The 20,564-nt window shown below is 32.8% G+C and overlaps 1 protein-coding gene across 1 annotated transcript; it reads left to right on the forward strand.

Annotated features, from left to right (window-relative positions):
• The first annotated feature begins 407 nt into the window (after positions 1 to 407).
• Positions 408 to 6,283, forward strand: LOC117321596 (chymotrypsin-like protease CTRL-1). Its single transcript, XM_033876068.1, has 6 exons — positions 408 to 591; positions 908 to 1,085; positions 2,200 to 2,299; positions 4,162 to 4,324; positions 5,386 to 5,528; positions 5,980 to 6,283. Exons 1-6 carry the CDS (start codon positions 525 to 527, stop codon positions 6,127 to 6,129), a joined length of 801 nt encoding a protein of 266 aa, XP_033731959.1. The 5' UTR covers positions 408 to 524; the 3' UTR covers positions 6,130 to 6,283.
• The last annotated feature ends 14,281 nt before the right edge of the window (positions 6,284 to 20,564 follow it).

Genomic DNA, 20,564 nt, shown 5'->3' on the forward strand with positions numbered 1-20,564 from the left:
TGGGATAGAACCATCAAACTACAATCGTCTACAATTAACTAAGGAGTGGTAATGGTCACGACACTGAGTATAAAGAAAACAAAAGTACGCCTACATATGGTATGTTAGCGATTTCAAATGGGCTGACGTCACACGGCCTTTGGCAATGGCCAACCTGTTTCACTTAGATTGTTATCAAAACAAAATGACACTAAACCAATGACGTATTGGTATGGCCTGATAATTGAGGTCAAAACCGCATGTTGTAATTTTCCCAGTCGATTAAGTTTTATCAACTTGTGATATTTTTGAGTTCAGAGATATTACAACTTAGCTGTAGGGTTCTGACGATTCCGTGACAATACATTTCACTGATGATAATGGTCTTATACTCCGTCACGATATCTCTTCAGAGTTTATATCTACTTTGTGTCACTTACAGACCGTACATGGTTACATGATTTGCCCGAAGCAAAAATGATGGAGGGAATGATTAGAACATATAAATACCAGTTTCGGCTGATTATCAGTACTTCGAAGAAGCTATGGACACACGATTCGTTCTGCTGGCCCTGGCCATCTGTGGGTTCGCTGTGGGAGCCAAGCTACCTGGTAAGATATACCACATATTTTAAGGTGGTTTTTGGGGGGTTTTGTTTTTTTTTATTTATTTATTTTATTTTATTAATCGATTGATAGGTGTCAATATAATAATGTTGAGCCTTATGTATACATAATCAATATAGCATGTCAGTTACGACTGTTACGCTACCATGTATTCACGAAATATAAAGATTAATTTTGTTTCATGAAACACTTCATTTCCGAAGTAATTTTGCAATCTGCTACACTGCTATCTTAATAGGAGACATAACTATGAAGATTATTGTAATCCATTAGTACTTCATTAACCTGTTGTTCCTTGTAGTGGAAGACGAAGACAATGGTCCGGGCATACCGCCTGCCATTGTTGGAGGAACAGATGCAGCCGAGGATGCGTGGCCATGGCAGGTGCAACTGCAGTACAGGAAAAGCTTTTTGTGTGGCGGTACACTTCTTAATGACGATACCGTACTGACGGCGGCTCACTGTACCCACAACAGCAAGTAAGTCACACGAACTATCATATCCGCACCCAACTTTGTACATTTACGTTTATTCAGAAATGTTTTAACTTAAATTCAATGCATTATACAATCATGCCTACATACATATATGTATCAGTCTGTTTGCTAGTTTGGTTGATAGGACACTGTGGTGTTTGCTGTGATTTTTTTATATCCATTCAATGGGAAAACCCGGATAAGGGCAAATTCGTTTTCTCTTTCTGTAATTGTTATATAATTCCTTACCTGAGTTTTCGCGGGAAAATACTTGCTTGCTTCTCTAGTGCGTTTTACGCAGACTTTGTTTGCTTTCAACATAAAGAATGGGCCTCTTTTTATAAGCTGTTACAATCAATTCCGGTTGTGTTTACCTTCTCTGTCCCATCCTTATATATAATATTATATACAGTATAAAAAATATGTTTATCTTTCTATCAATGTCGTTTCCTTTACTTTGTCTACTTTATTCTTGCATTCCAATCACCTCCTATGTTGATATTCTTTTTTCAATTCCAGACATTTGTTACAAGTAATTTTCTCAAGTTCTCGATGTGCGTCATCTTCATTTTTTTCTGCATTTTGTATGTCAATTGACTTTTCTTCATGAACTTTACACGGACATATTCGTTATAGAATCAGAATTAGATTTATAGAATGCATTTATAAGTTCGTTTAGAGACGTTTATCCTTGCACATATTGCAGAAATGTTCACGACACAACTTACACTGTAAGGCGTTAAAATTTGGTCACACGCATTAGGGCACATTTTACAAACTAGTTATTGCTTATTTTTCCACCCATGCGTATTCTGTTTATTAGCTTAGAGTTCAGGAATGCGGGTTTTCACTACGGCTTGTCCCTTTTCTTACCTTCTTGTTCTCCCTGTTTTGGTTTGAACTATTGAATTATCCAAATATCAATTACACCACTGATCAGAGTTGCGTGTCACCATTTAGTTTTAATTTTTAACTGCTGCAAACTTAGGTACATAAAATGTATATGGAACTATAAGAGCCAGTATTTCATGTATATAAAAATTGGTTCATATTCCTTTTTTAGTAATTTACAATTAAAATACCTCTTACTAGTGTATTAAACTGTTTTCTTTTTAAGGAAAAAACAATTCAGAGTAGTAGTAGGGGATTACGACAGAAAAAAGAACGAAAAGAAGAAAAGAGGTGAAAAAAAGATAAAAGTGAAGAAAATAATAGAGGTACATACCATATTATACCAAGGTATCGTATATCATATCAGGTATATCATATATTACACTAGGTATATTATGAATAATATCAGTTGTATCATATATTACATCAGGTATATCATATATTACATCAGATATATATCATAAATGATATCAGCTATATCATATATTACATCAGGTATATCATATATTACATCAGATATGTCATAAATAATATCAGCTATATCATATATTACATCAGGTATATCACAAATAATGTAAGTTATATCATATATATAACATCAGGTTTATCATATATTACATCAGATATATCATAAACAGTATTAAATGTGCCGACTGTTGGATATATATATGCTATAATCTTTAGATTTGTAAAGAATTCGAACTTTGAACCGAGCTGCAATTGTTATTGACGTCATCAATAATCGAATGATGTCACAACACCGGGTCCCGGCCGTCATCTGTATACCTTGTTTTCATTCGCAAAATAAGACTTGGCCACGCTTCCCTTTGATTCGATATTATTATGGTAGAAACAGGTCACACCGACTCGTGATTTTTGGGTATAAATTTATTTCACACGAGTAAGCTATTTTTTAAAAATTACATTTGTAACTTTTAAAGAATAACTCGTCTGAAATAAATTCCATATCAAACAGCCACTCGTTGTGTAACCTCTATTTAAATCAGGTATATCATAAAAATATCAGTTTAAGTATATATTACATCAGGTTTATCATATATTACAAAAAAATTATCATATATTACATTAGGTATATCATAAATATCAGTTATATCATATATTACATCAGGTATATCATATAATACATCAGGTTTATCATAAATAATATCAGTTATTTCATATATTACATGAGGTTTACCATATATAAAATCAGGTGTATCATCAATTATATTAGATATGTCATATATTACGTCTGGTATATCATAAGCTATATCAGTTATATATCATAGCATGTATATAAAATATCACACTAAGTATATCATATATTACATCAAGTATATCATGATTACACTAGGTTTATCGTAGTTTACATCAGTTATCCTCATATATTACATCATGTTTATCATATATTGCAGCAAGTTTATTATATATTACATTATAGGTATATCATATATTTCATCAGGTTTGTCATTTATTACATCAGATATACTGTACATTATAGCAGGTATATCATACATTATAACAGGTACATCATTTATTACATCAGGTATATTAAGCAGTATAACATATATATCATTTATTGCATTTATTACATTTACATCATAGATTATAACATGTATATTATTTATTACATCAGGTCTTTCATACATTATAACAGGTATATCATTTATTACATCAGGTATATCCTATGTGACATCAGGTATATCCTATGTGACATCAGGTATATCATATATTACATTGGGTAAACTATATAATAGATCAGGTATATCATACAGTATATCATTTATCACATCAGCGATATCAGATATTACATCAATGATTAAGATTTGTATGTACCAGATATATACTAGATCTTTTGCGACTATTTAGCTGAGTTACGGGTGTTTTAACGTAATTTGACATCAGCCACACATACCACATACATAGAAACCCGAGCATGTGAATAGTAAACGTTTTTCACTGTTTGATATTTTCCTTAAATCTGAAATTGATTTCAAATTCGTTAAACCAGTCCCGATCTGGATAACTCACCTATGGTTATATGGCCCAGTTAAAGAAGGCGATACCTATCCATTGTTAGGTGAAGATGATGCAACATCTTTATGATGACTATCATAATAGTGTAATACTATACGGTTTATCATGTTTTAAAACTACTAATTATAGTCATGTATGTATGTGTTTGTAGCATCCTGATTATGACGGTGACGTTCTACATGATCTGGCAATCATGAAGCTTAAGAAAAAGGTTACGTTTAATGATTACATTAAACCAATACCTGGACTGGCGAATGACACCATGGACTTGATGAGCAGTACTTGTTATGTTACTGGATGGGGAGCAGACAGAGGTTTGTGATATTTAGGTAATTATGTTACTGGCTGGGGAGAATACAAAGGTTTCTAATATTTATTTAGGTATGTTACTGGCTGGGGAGAAAACAAAGGCTTGTAATGTGAAGTTAGTTTGGTTACTGGTTAGGGATAATACAAAAGTTTGTAATATTTAGTTAGTTATGTTACTGGCTGGAAAAATACAAAATTTTGTAATATTTAGTTACATATACTGGTTTGGAAAAATACAAGGTTTGTAACATTTAGTTATTTATGTATTTTGCTGGGGAGAATACAAAGGTTTGTAATGTTTAGTTAGTTATGTAACTAGCTGGGGAGAATATAAAAGTTTCTAGTATTTAGTTCGTTATGTTACTAGCTGAGGAGAATACATAGGTTTGTAATACTTTGTTAGTTATGTTACTAGCTTGGGAGAATACAAAGTATTGTACTATTTAGTCACATATACTGAAAAATACAAGGTTTGTAACAATTAGTTAATTATGTTACTGACTGGGGAGAATACAAAAGTTTGTAATATTTCGTTACTATACATATACTGGTTTGGTAGAATACAAAGGTTTTTAATATTTAGTTAGTTATGTTACTGCCTGGGGAGAATATAAAGGTTTGTAATATTTAGTTGTCAATAACACAGGTCATTCCAGCATGTGTCATCTAAATGTATTGCATTTCTATTTAAATTTTGTCTTCGTGCCAGCTAAGGTAATTGTATATTGTCGATCAATTGATCGGTACTCGATCAAAGTTCAAAAACAACTAAGGGGAAATAACGCCAAGTAGATTTGGTCAGCTTGTGTCTCCGTGCAAATGAACATAAAAAGGAAAATCCATATCATATGTAGACGGTTTTCCGCATTCGTTGCCACCTACACATCTGTTCCCCGTCAATGTGACTCCTCAGTCAACTTATCGGCATCATTATTTATTTTATTGCATTTTCCTAGTTTTATCTCAGATAACCTTTCTATTTACCCAGAAATCAAATTGGACAAACGTTATTTCCCAATGCATTAAATGTAGCAACATTAAATGATATATTTCATCCGCTCCACAGGACCATCGAGTTCAGCGAGAATCCTTCAGGAACTTCAAACACCTGTGGTGACCAATCAACAGTGTCAGGCTGGCATCGAGTTTGATTATCCTGTCACTGACGATATGATCTGTACAGATTCGGAACCAAAAGGCTCCTGTTATGTAGGTTCACAACTACGATTTTCTCGTGGTTTACCATTTATTTGAATTACAAAATGGCGAAATGCATTTCCTTTGAGATAATCAAGCCATAAGTACAAAATTGGTCATGTCATTACAAAAACTAACCTTTACATAAAGTATGTGAACATTTTGTGAAGAAAGATAGTCTTTTGTAATATTTTGAATGTATACTATGACGATTAATGAATACTACTACACGCTTGGTTAGATAATAATATATCAGTACCGTTACAATGTGTCATCTCGTTTTCTGTTCGGGTTATCTGCCCTAACATGCAGGATTCCCCACCGGAATCTTGACGGCTTTGGGGATAACGAATACCGTGTCTGTTAGTAACATTTGTGTTATGTATTTGGATATAAATCATCAATCCCTTGATTAATTGAAAACACACTAGTTATTAACTGGTGGTGGTGTTGTATTTCCCAGGGTGACAGTGGCGGTCCTCTGCAGTGCTTGGTGGATGATACCTGGGTACATGCGGGAGCGGTATCGTGGGGTAACGAGAACTGCAGAGTCGGCCCTTCCGTGTATGCGAGGACCTCTTATCACAGGGATTGGATATTGAATAACATGTAGAGAGTAATACCACAAATCAAATATGAACTTAAACAGGCAGCCGTTGTTTGACCATGATGTAACATTTCTATATGTTGATAACCTACACCGACCATCTTAATTGATAGGAACTGTGAAGTAGTGTATGCTCAGAACATTAAGAAGATTTAGAGAATTACAATACCAGCATGTTCGTGACAGCATCTTGCATTCTCATGTCAACATGCTGATGTAAATACCATTTGCGTCTTTACGTTATTGAAGCTTAGCATTGTTTTTATATACATAATATATATATATATATTTACATTCCTTAATAAATCTATTGTTTTCCTATCTCGTGTTTTGTTATACAACGTATGAGCTTTGTCAGGAAATCAATCAAGATCAATTGCAATTAAGTCATAAACCGTCTCAACATATATTAACATTACAAATATACCATCTCGACATATATACACCTCTGTCTAATGGGACTACATTACAAATATACCGTCTTAACAAGTATACATGTCTGTCCAACGGGACTATACATTATTAATATACCGTCTCAACACAGGTACACTTCTGTTTCACAGGACTACGTTATTCATATACCGTCTTACAATGTAACATGTATACACCTCTGTCTAACAGGACTTCATTAACAACATGTATACACCTTGCTTCGAACTCGTAAAAATATCGAAATATATGTTATATTAAACGGAAAAAATATAGAAATTTATCAAACTAATAAAACTTATATTTTCACTGCAGCGATGAGCTTAAATTTAGCGTGTTATTTTAAAAACCTCAAATATCCACACCATATGTTAAAACTGACAACACTATCGAGTCAAATAATTTTACATAATTTGGTAAGGGAAAGTTTCTAATTTTTCTACATACTGCAAATAATATTGTTGAGCCTGCTGAATTAGTCGTTCTTTCACTCTGGAATTTTTTTTTTAATATGTTTTTTTTTTCCGTAAATATCAGAATTTTTTTTTTATTGGTGTTAACCTACAGCTTCCATGTTGAACATTGAAATTCAAAAGCATTCAGCGCAGACTGCAATTCTCCTGGCGTTTCTGACATTAGAACGGTATCATCTGCATAAAGTATAATGAATAACTTCAGATATTTCCAATGGTATCAACACTTAATGTGTTAACTGTATATAAAACCAATCTACGTTGTTTACTAGAAAAAATCTATCAAGTCACTTAAGTATGTGGTGATGAATTTTCGCCCTGTTTAAACCGATATTGCAATTGAACATTACAGCTAATTCAGCGCTATCTTTAACGCAAGATTTCGTGTTAAAATACAAATCATGAATTACACTAAATATAAATAAGTTGTAGTCGAGAAATGAAGAATAAAACATATTATATATTGTTGAGTACTAGTACCCCTTCAAAAAGTCCGCTTGTACGCCTGTTATAACAAGCAGCTATTTAAAATTGGCGTAAACACTTCACCTATAATTAGAGTTATCGCCCTTTTAAAATAGCATCATATTCACCCGGGCTATCCCCTGTTTCTTATTCACCATCACACTCATTTATGTCGGCACATGTGTTAAGATTTTTAAAATATTGATAAAGTTTTTCGGTGTCCATATCTATACCCTGTTTTTCTTACTGTCGATTATGTTATTAAGAATATTCCAGACAGCTTTAATAATCTTTGATGTGCTTCTGATTTCTCTCTCCATTTTCTCTTGATTAAGCTTTAAAAATTTGTTCAGAAATAGTCGATATTCCTTGCCTGCTCTCTTTAATCGTTTCCAATTTGTCAAAGTTTTACTATTTCTATAATCATGTTTTGCCTTGTGAAAGTCCCTCCTTTTCATTATTATTAGACCCGTGCTTAGCAGGTTAGTACATTTGTTTATAAAGGACATAAGATAGTGGTTACGGTCCCGTTTGAAAAACCTTACAGGCAGGCTTGGGTCTCACTAATGTGAGAATTAAAGAGATCCGCATTAAGATTACTAGCAAAATTTCTAAACTGACATAGAAAACTATACATTTTGAGATCCCCATAGTACTTAAAAGCATTGGAACATTGAAGACGAGTATGAATCTTATAGATATCATAGTAGGAAATGAACAGGAAGGATCATTCAATTCTGACTTGATGGACGGGACGAAGCTGTATTATATAATTGAGCTCTACAAGTTGGAGCTTTAAATAATCTACAAAATGTCGAGAGTCATTATTGTCTCTTGTATTGATAAAAGGGTGTAAAATATAATGAATTATTGGGGTGGGGCAATTTTTATTCGCGTAATTGTAAATCAGTATCAATATTACGTTTTCAGTAGTGGAGCACAAGAGGAACGATACCGTGCATCCCAGAAGAATAAACATCTGCTGCCTTTGCGACACATACACAACGCTATCCACTGTACAGAGAGTATAGAGAAATCGTCATGATAGATATTAGAGTATTTGTCGTGATAGATATTAGAGTATTTGTCGTGATAGATATTAGAGAAATCGTCATGATAGATATTAGAGTATTTGTCGTGATAGATATTAGAGTATTTGTCGTGATAGATATTAGAGTATTTGTCGTGATAGATATTAGAGTATTTGTCGTGATAGATATTAGAGTATTTGTCGTGACAGACATTAGAGTATTTGTCGCGATAGATATTAGAGTATTTGTCGTGATAGATATTAGAGTATTTGTCATGATAGATATTAGAGTATTTGTCGTGACAGACATTAGAGTATTTGTCGCGATAGATATTAGAGTATTTGTCGTGATAGATATTAGAGTATTTGTCGTGACAGACATTAGAGTATTTGTCGTGATAGATATTAGAGTATTTGTCGTGATAGATATTAGAGAATTTGTCGTGATAGATATTAGAGTATTTGTCGTGATAGACATTAGAGTATTTGTCGTGATAGACATTTGAGTATTTGTCGTGATAGATATTAGAGTATTTGTCATGATAGATATTAGAGTATTTGTCGTGACAGACATTAGAGTATTTGTCGCGATAGATATTAGAGTATTTGTCGTGATAGATATTAGAGTATTTGTCATGATAGATATTAGAGTATTTGTCGTGACAGACATTAGAGTATTTGTCGCGATAGATATTAGAGTATTTGTCGTGATAGATATTAGAGTATTTGTCGTGACAGACATTAGAGTATTTGTCGTGATAGATATTAGAGTATTTGTCGTGACAGACATTAGAGTATTTGTTGTGATAGACATTAAAATATTTGTCATGACAGTTATCAGAGTATTTGTCATGATATATATAAGAGTATTAATTTTGTGGTTATAGACATTAGAGTATATTCTACATGCTCACTGTGTGGATTCGGTGAATAAACAATCGTTGCTTTCAACTATAATGACACTTTGACATTATGTTATTGATGTTCGTTCAGCACCAGTTAGATGTGTAATGTGATAGATTGTCTTCCGTTCAGCCATTTGGTATACCATTATAACCTTCGCCTCAATCTATAAAAGCTAACTTTGTAAACTTTTTTTTGTTATAAAGAGGCGGCATAATAGGTAGGTTCGAATGTGTTTGTAACATTAGTGTTAACGCTGTCTTGAATCTTCATTGTTTCAATAGATCGAAATGTAAGTGTTTGTTATTACTGTTTTTACATGGTTGTATTATGGTTCCATAGCCGATAGAAAGTAAGCAGCGCGCTAAGTCATCATTCATTACCTCTTCGCAGCAATGTTCCATCTTGTGTATCTTCTGATGTATTTAAATGATCTCCAGCTAACATTTATTTCAACAATACTGTTCGGGTATGCATACATTCATTTATATGTTTACATACATGTAACGGTCTGTGTGTCTCGTTGTTTACTATATTTGTACAATTCTGGGTTTTGGTTCAAATAAGACATGACCGCATCTTCTTTCCTATTCATTCATTAGAGGCGTAGTCAGATGTACTCCAAAACATTGACATTTTTTCTGTTATTTTTAATCCAAAATATTAGAGTAATAACAACTGTTTACTCGTTGAATGCGTTACTGAGTGGGTGAATAAGATACATGATTACATGAATACTACACAGACAGTACAGACAGTATAGACAGTACAGACAGTACATACAGTATAGACAATACAGACAGTATAGACAGTACAGACAGTATAGACAGTATAGACAGTTCAGACAGTATAGACAACAGTACAGACAGTACAGACAGTATAGACAGTACAGACAGTATAGACAGTATAGACAGTACAGACAGTATAGACAGTACAGACATTATAGACAGTACAGACAGTATAGACAGGACAGTATAGACAGTGCAGACAGTATAGACAGTATAGACAGTATAAACAGTATAGACAGTACATACAGTACAGACAGTACAGACAGTATAGACATTATAGACATTATAGACAGTACAGACAGTATAGACAGTACAGATAGTATAGACACTACAGACCTTATGTACAGTATAGTCAGTACAGACAGTACAGTCAGTATAGACAGTATAGACAGTACAGACATTATAGACAGTTTAGACAGTACAGACAGTACAGACAGTACAGAGAGTATATATATTATATACATTATAGACAGTACCGACAGTACAGACAGTATAGATAGTAAAGACATTATAGACAGTACAGACAGTACAGACAGTATGGACAGTACAGCTTTCCGATCCCCAAATACTCTTTACCAACATCAATAACCACTGTTTGAATTGATCACATGTCAAATCGTACTTCAGTAAGAACCATTTGTGCTATACGAGTCTAGAAACTATTGTTAATAGAAACAAGCGGGAGAAATATGCAAACACAGGTTCTAACTTATATAGAACAGCCAATATCCGAGAGCCAAAGTAATCTTCAAAATCGTACTTGTGATAAAATGGCGAATTAGTGTAGTAAGTTGCTCTGATATTTACTATCCTTATGATTTTCATCATTTTTCGTTTCACACATCTTGTCACTTATATATTTAGTTATGAATACAAATTGTTTTCCATTAATTAGGGGGAAATAAAAAAATCATGTTGTAGCCACTGATTATAAAACCAATGTTATCATAACATATAACACATTTACATAAAACACAACACATAACGCATAACGCATAACACATAACACATAACACAAAACGCATAACGCGTAACACATATACATAGAACACAGCGCATAACAAGTATACATAACTCATAACGCATACACATAATATATACACATAACACATACACATAGCACATACATACATGTATAACAAATACACATAACACATATACATAACACATACACATAACACAAACACATAGCACATACATACATGTATAACAAATACACATAACACATATACATAACACATACACATAACACAAACACATAGCACATACATACATGTATAACAAATACACATAACACATATACATAACACATACACATAACACATACACATAGCACATACTACATGTATAACAAATACACATAACAAATACACATAACACATATACATAACACATATACATAACACATACACATAACACATACAAATAGCACACACACATAACGCATTACACATAACACATATACATAACACATAGTACATAGATCATACTGTAACAGAAACACATACACATAACACATAGACATAACACATCACATACACATAACATATAACACATCAAATACACATGACATATAACACATACTCATAACACAGATAATATAACACTAACACATACACATAACGCATACACAAAACATATACACATAACACATACACATAACACATACACATAACACCTAACCCATAATACATATACACAATACATAGCACATAACACATGTACATACACATAACACATCACACATACAAATAACACATTACACATAACACATACACGTAACACACGCATAACACATGCACATCACATAGACAAAACACATACACATAACACATACATTTACATGTAACACATATACATACACATAAAACCTAACACATACACATACCGCATACACGTAACACATACAAATAACACATAACACATACCACATACACGTAACACATACAAATAACACATTACACATACCACATACACGTTACACATACACATACACGTAACACTTAAAACATAACACATACACGTAACACATACACATAACATATACACGTAACACATCACATGCACGCAACACATCACACATTCACATAACTCATCACAAATACACATAACACATTACACATAACACATACAAATAACACATTACACATAACACATACACATAACACATACTCAAAACACATACCCATAACACATACACATAACACATTACATACACATAACACATAACACATTACATACACATAACACATAACACATCACACATACACGTAACACATACAAATAACACATTACACATACCACATACACGTAACACATACAAATAACACATTACACATAACACATACACGTAACACATACACACAATACAAACACGTAACACATAAAACATAACACATACACGTAACACATACAAATAACATATTACACATACCACATACACGTAACACATACAAATAACACATTACACATACCACATACACGTTACACATACACATACACGTAACACATACCACATAACACATACACGTAACACATACACACAACACAAACACGTAACACATAAAACATAATACATACACGTAACACATACAAATAACACATTACACATACCACATACACGTAACACATACAAATAACAAATTACACATACCACATACACGTAACACATACAAATAACACATTACACATACCACATACACGTTACACATACACATACACAAACACGTAACACATAACACATACACGTAACACATACACACAACACAAACACGTAACACATAAAACATAAAACATACACGTAACACATACAAATAACACATTACACATACCACATACACGTAACACATACAAATAACACATTACACATACCACAAACACGTAACACATACACAAAACACATACAGGTAACACATACACATAACTCATAACACATACACATAACCAATACACGTAACACATAAAACATAACACATACACGTAACACATACACAAAACACATACACATAAGACGTAACCCATAACACATATACACAACGCATAGCACATAACACATTACACATAACACATGCAATTAACACTTACACATAACACATACATGTAACATATACACGTAACACATACACATAATACATCACATACACATAACACATACACATAACAGATTACAAATTGCACATAATATATAGCACAGGATACATACAAATAACATATACACATTGCACATAACATATATACATACATAATATAACACATACATAACACGTAACATATACACATAACACATATATATAACACATTCACATTAACATTTACACATTATACATACACATACACAAAACACAAACACATAACACACACATAGCACATACACGTACACACACCCACATAGCACATACACGTACACACACACACACATAATACATACACATAACACATATATATAACACATAACATATACACATAACACATTATACATACACATACCACATACATATAACACATTTATATAACATTTCACATAAACATTACACATTATACATACACATCACACATTATACATACATATAACACATACACAAAACACAAACACATAACACACATATATCACATACACGTACCCACACATACTATATACACATAACGCATATATATATAACACATAACATATACACATATACATAACACATTATACATACACACCAGGTAGCACACCACAGTAAGACAACCTGGCCATGGGCAATTTTTTGTTAAGCAAATAACTGCTGTATTATGATATGCATAAAAAATGAAAAAATAAATGTACACTATAATTGGTATATTCAGTATGAAGAAGTACATACAGGCTTCACATTTATTAAGACAAAAATTAATAAATTGGTTCCGGATTTTAAATATCCGGATTTTCCGAACGTGTGTTTCCACAGGAAATTTAGTTTTGCCTACAGCGAAAAATGGAAGCCCACAGGAAAGGTAAGATAGCGGAAAAATTTAATTTACAACATATGTCCAAACAAGATTAATTCTGTCTTTGGGATAGAGATGTTTAATTTTAAATAGGTTTCTGAAAAAAAATTGTGTAGAGAATTGTGCCATTTTGGGTCAAATATCATAATATTTTGCAATTTTTGAGAATTTTTTAAGCTGTTACCATGGTATTCACAGCTCTAAAACTCACAGAAAATATCAGTTTACTTATCCTTCAGAGATCTATTAAAATTGCAAATGTTGTACAGATTTCAAATACATGTATATATACTTTATTAGAGGTTATATGTAAGGTTAACTGGCAATGTTTACATATCTAAAACATGTGCCATATTTTTCAGAATTTGGCATTTTTACTGTACACTGCTACCATAGCACATACATATAACACATACACAAAGCACATACACATAAGCCATACACGTACACACACACATAATACCTACACATAATACATATATTTACATTTGTTCCGAGAGGCAGTTGCCACCATACGCCATTATTATCCAGTACCTAGACTATCACCCCCAATGGTTGTAGGAATACAGACAGCTGTTTTATGTTAACAAACAATATGGTTGCTTACAATGAGGAATCGCTTGATGGAGATTTACACAAACACTATGTTGTGTCTGTTTGAAATGGTCATAAAATGTGTTTATTGTTTCTTATTGAAATTCATTATAATGCAAAAAAAAAAATTAATTTATGTTTTATTCATTTTCAAAATTATTTACACAAGACATCCAATACATAAAATAAACACTTAAGACAAGCAATACATCATAAATATTCAGACATGCAATATACATTGTACTTGAATATTAAACTAAGACATAGTCATTGACCAAAAACAGAAACACACACACAGAACAAAACAAAACAAAAAACAGAAATAACACTTACAAAAGAGAAAGGTTTTACATTTATGCACAGAACAACCATCGAAAGAAAGCACAGACATCAAATGCACTTAAACGAAAAACAAACAAAAAACAAAAACAAAACAAAAAGAATACATACAAAAAATACACTGTGTAATCCTAGATCAACAATGTTATTTTAGTATACTGGGGAGTTTATACAAAAGACGAATGAAAAAAAATCTTATCTTAAGAATTTATCGTATTCCAGTGTTGTTTTACGAGGAGATTGTTAGAATTCTAACCATTGTAATATTTGTGTGTTTATCTGTTCTTTATTTTTGTCTTCACTTTTCAAAATAAGGATTTTATGTGCTTTTAGTTCGAATTTAATATGGTTTTTCAGGCTATTCAGATTTAGTTCTAATCCTAAACATTTATTTTTGTAAATGTATTGCTTTAAAATAAGTATTATCAAGTTATCTAAGTTAAATTTCGTGTATTTATTTATGTGTTTACCAAATAAGAATTCCTGTTTATCAAATCTTAAACTGAGTTTTTTTTTATAATATTTATTCTTAGGTTTTCTATCAGATTAGATACATTATCACAGCCCCATAAAATGTGTGTTATTGTTTCAGGGTGGTTTTTGCAGAAAGAGCAGAGGTTATTATTTGATTTTCCAATTTTGAATAACAATGTATTTGTAATTAGTATTCTGTTATTTATTCTATATTGTAGCCATTGTAGTTTTGCGTTTGTAGTGGTATTGAAAGGAGATACATATATATTTTTTCCATGTGTCTTCATTTATATTGAATACTTGGTTCCATTTTCGTTCAGCAGTAGGTCTGAGTTCATTTCTACTTAATATCTTATATATTTCATGAGCTCCTTTTTTGTTTCTTAGTATGTTAGGTAAACCATGTTTCTTTCTGAATTGAATATTCGTTGATTTTTTTGTAATATATTGATTTACAGCATTCTTCAGACTTTGGTACTTTAGGAAATAAGTATGGATATTATATTTTTTTCGAAATTCTTCGAAACTATATATGTATTTATCATTTTTAACAATGTCATAAACAATTGTACCCCTTTTTAAACCAGGCTTTATTATATATAACTTTCCTATCTATCTTTATTTCACTATAAGACCATATTGGATTTTCAAGGATATTTGTTTTGTATATATTACTTGCAATGATAGTTTTATTCTAAGCTTCCAATACCTCTTTCCAAAATACATTTTTACAATTTTTTGACACTTCCTCTACTTTTTCAATTCCAATGTTTGCAAGTATTTCTTTGTCAAAGAATGATTCTACAATAAGGCTCCGACTTCCTAATTTATTATACACTTGTCTAATCTAACGATAACCTGAGAAAAGGCATCAGTTGATTCGACAATCTGTGGAACGCGCGTAACAAGCTGTTTTAAACAACTTTCATACTTGTAACAGAGCGCATGATTAATTAAATTTTGAATCACTGCCTCCGCTAGGGATTGAACCCGGGACCTCTGGCTTACTAGTAGAAGATCTCTCTAGCCGAGCGGTGTATTGCGGCTAGTATTTACCAGGGTTACATACTCAATGAGTGGGTCCAGTCTAGCAGACGACAGAATGGCATTTTTGATAAATTTGTTATGGAATGACTTAATTTTTTATTGATTCGGCATGAAATACTTTTTCATTATAATGAATTTCAATAAGAAAAAATAAACACATTTTATGACCATTTCAAACAGACACAACTTAGTGTTTGTGTACATCTCCATCAAGCGATTCCTCATCGTAAGCGGCCATATTGTTTGTTTACATAAAACAGCTGTCTGTATTCCTACACCCACCTCGTGTTAGTCGGGTACTTGGTATTAAGGCGTATGGTGGCAACTGCCTCTCGGAACAAATGTAAATATATGTATCATGTGTATGTATTATGTGTGTGTGTACGTGTATGTGTTATGTGTATGTGTTTTGTGTATGTGTTATATGTATGTATAATGTGTTATGTGTATGTGTATATGTTATGTGTTATATATATATGTGTGTGTTATGTATATGTATTATGTGTGTGTACGTGTATGTGCATGTGTGTGTTATGTGTTTTTGTTTTGTGTATGTGTATGTACAAGTGTTGTGTTTATGTGAATGTGTTATATATATATGTGTGTGTGTTATGTGTATGTGTTACGTGTTATGTATGTGTTATATTATGTATGTATATATGTTATGTGTAATGCGTATGTGTTATTTGTATGTATCATGTGCTATGTATTATGTGAAATGTGTTACCTCTAATGTGTATGTGTTACGTATATATGTTATGTGTTATATGTTATGTGTATGTGCTTGGTGTATGTGTGATGTGTTATGTGTATGTGTGATATGTGATGTGTTATGTGTATGTGTTACGTGTATGTGTTATGTGTAATGTGTTATGTGCTATGTGATGTGTTATGTGTATGTATTATGTGTGTGTACGTGTATGTGTATGTATAAGGTGTTATGTGTTATGTGTATGTATAATGTGTAATGTTTATGTGATGTGTTATATATATGTGTTATGTGTATGTGTAACGGGTATGCATTATGTGTATGTGTTAGTGTTATATTTTCTGTGTTATGTGTATATAATACTTGTATGTGTTATGGGTTACGTGTTATGTGTTATGTGTTATGCGTTATGTGTATGTGTTAGTGTTTTATTCCTTGTTTTATGTGAATGTGTTAAATGTTATGTGTGTGTGTGGTGTTTATGTGTATGTGTTATGTGTAATTATATGTGTTATGTGTATGTATTATACATGTATGTATGTGCTATGTATGTGCAATGTATATGTGTTATGTATATGTGTTATGTGTATTGGTATGACAGTTCCTTTCTTAAATGACTTTGGGATGTATTCTGTAGACAAACTGAAATTGAAAAGAACGCATAATGATTTTGTGAGAGTTTGTCCACCATATTTCAAATGTGCATTACATATACCATCATGTCCGGGGGATTTACTAAATTTTAATTTTCTTATTTGGTTTTTTAGTTCGTTTTCTGTTATTTCGTTTTCAAGCGTATTTTCAGTTCGTGACGATGGTAATAAGAGATACTCTCGAATTCTCTCATCCATTTCAGCTTTCAAGTTTTCATCAAACATGTCATCCGGATCCGGCGATAAGAGATCGCCATAGTATAGAGCCCACAGTTCATACGTACTCCGATCATTTGTTGCCACCTTATCCCTGTATATGAGAGGGTTGTCATTTGGCGTCTTTCCGCGTTGTTTCCGTACTGTCCTGTAGAAATCCTGGATGTCGACCTCAGCGGATTTCACTATTTCATCCTCTTTTTCTTTTTTCCCATTTCTTTTAACGATAACCTGGTTCAATTGTTGATGATGATAGACTTGGTAGTAAACTGTCGGATATCAACATGTAGTCTAATCTTGCTTGTTTTAGTGGATTTTGTCTTTGCCATGTGTATCTTTTAGTATTGGGGTTTAGTTCTCTATATGTATCTATTAATCCAAATTCTTCTTTTAGTTCTGAAAACTTTTCCCTAGCATTCGGGTTATTCACATTTTGATAGTAATGACAGTCTAAAGCAGAATCGAAAATCATGTTCAAATCGCCACATAATATGCATTTGTTATTTCCAATGTCTTCTATGATATTTAATAGTTCTTCATAAAAAATCGGTTGGTCAGTGTTGGGTCCATACAGTGTTAATAAAGTTATTTTCTCCCCCTGAATTTGTATATCTAAAGCTAGCATATTACCATTATCATCTCTTCTTATCTATAAGACTTTATATTCAAAATTATTATTAGTATTTATTAAAATTATTTTATGCCGAATCAATAAAAAAATTAAGTCATTCCACAACAAATTTATCACAAATTCCATTCTGTCGTCTGCTAGACTGGACCCAGTCATTGAGTATGAAAGTGAAAGTTGTTTAAAACAGCTTGTTCCTCGCGTTCCACAGATTGTCGAATCAACTAATGCCGTTTCTTAGGTTTCAGACAATCGCCAAATAGCAATCCCGAACAGTATCTCCATTTCTAACCAAGTGAGTTGTACTTTCGATTCGAGCGTGTTCAATTTCCACATCTAAACATGGCGGCCATTCGCATCACTTATGATTTCCGCCAATAAGACGCCACGTTCGCAATTCAAGTATTGTACAGTCGTTTAATCTTGTTATAGTCATAGTGTTTATTTCTTAAAACATACATAAATATATACACGCTGTACGTATTTATATTTAAATTTGCAAAAAAAATGTAACATAAGGACGCTTATTCCGTAAATCAAGCGGGTATCGAAAATAGGAATGTTGTAATGATTTTCTATCTCTTTTCCTTCTATAGCCGCTGATTTCTACCTTGTGTCGATCAGGACAACTTAACTGTGTAATGATGCTGCCCTGTAGGTAGGGCGTAAGAATTGTACCTGCTGCCCCAATTGCATGACGTAAGAGGCGACTTAATGCAGGATCTTAACTTTCTCTTCTTTCTGAACAACTTTCTTCTTCCTAATGTCTCCCTTGACAATGCCTCACTTTTGGTCTTCAGTTGAGCGTTCGCTCCTGTCAGGAAGGCTTTTGGTTCTGTCCCCTGGCCGAGACATACCAGAGTCATTAAAAATGGTAGTTGCTACTCCTGCTTAGCGCTCATCATTTTGGGAGTGGAACGACTGGTTGGCCCGTTGTCAGTATAATGTGACCGGGTGGGGTGTCCTACTGGCTATCTTCGGCAGCATGGTTCAGTGAGGTAGCACTATAAATCGGCAAAATTTCCGGCGTATCACAAGGACACTTAATACGTACATACTGAAGCCTCCCAAAACACACATACGCACTCACAACATGCATACATATCACAAACACGGGCGGCCATCTTTAAATGACTTTAGCTGTTAATAGGACTTTAAACAAATAAAACCAAAACCAAGTGTAATGATGTCTCAGAGATGAAAGCTGTTGTCATTAGGAATCGATTAAGATTTTTTTTTTCACAACCTGGGATAGAACCATCAAACGACGATCGTCTACAATTAACTAAGGAATGGCAATGGTAACGACATTGAGAATAAACAAAACAAAAGTACGCATATATATGGTATGTGAGCGATTTCAAATGGGCTGACGTAGCACGGCCTTTGGCAATGGCCAATCTGTTTCACTTAGATTGTTATCAAAAAGCAAAGTGACACCAAACCTAATTGAGGTAAAAAAAAAACGCATGTTGTAATTTTCCCGGCCGATTAAGTTTCAACCACTTGTGATATTTTTGAGTTCAAAGATATTACAACTTAGCTGTAGGGTTCTGACGATTCCGTGACAATATATTTTACTGATGATAATGGACTTATACTCCGTCACGATATCTCTTCAGAGATTATATCTACTTTGTGTCACTTACAGATCGTACGTTGTTACACAATTTGCCCGAAGCAAAGTTGATGGAGGGGATGATTAGAACATATAAATACCAGTTTCG

This window comes from Pecten maximus, chromosome 2 (assembly GCF_902652985.1).
Source record: "Pecten maximus chromosome 2, xPecMax1.1, whole genome shotgun sequence".
NCBI lineage: Eukaryota > Metazoa > Mollusca > Bivalvia > Pectinida > Pectinidae > Pecten > Pecten maximus.

Bases quoted from the DNA above. Each gene is read 5' to 3' on its own strand.
- LOC117321596 (XM_033876068.1), top strand. From the start codon at position 525: ATGGACACACGATTCGTTCTGCTGGCCCTGGCCATCTGTGGGTTCGCT. The intron at 592-907 runs GTAAGATATACC...TGTTCCTTGTAG, and splicing joins TGTGGGAGCCAAGCTACCTG to TGGAAGACGAAGACAATGGT. The intron at 1,086-2,199 runs GTAAGTCACACG...TTTCTTTTTAAG, and splicing joins CACTGTACCCACAACAGCAA to GAAAAAACAATTCAGAGTAG.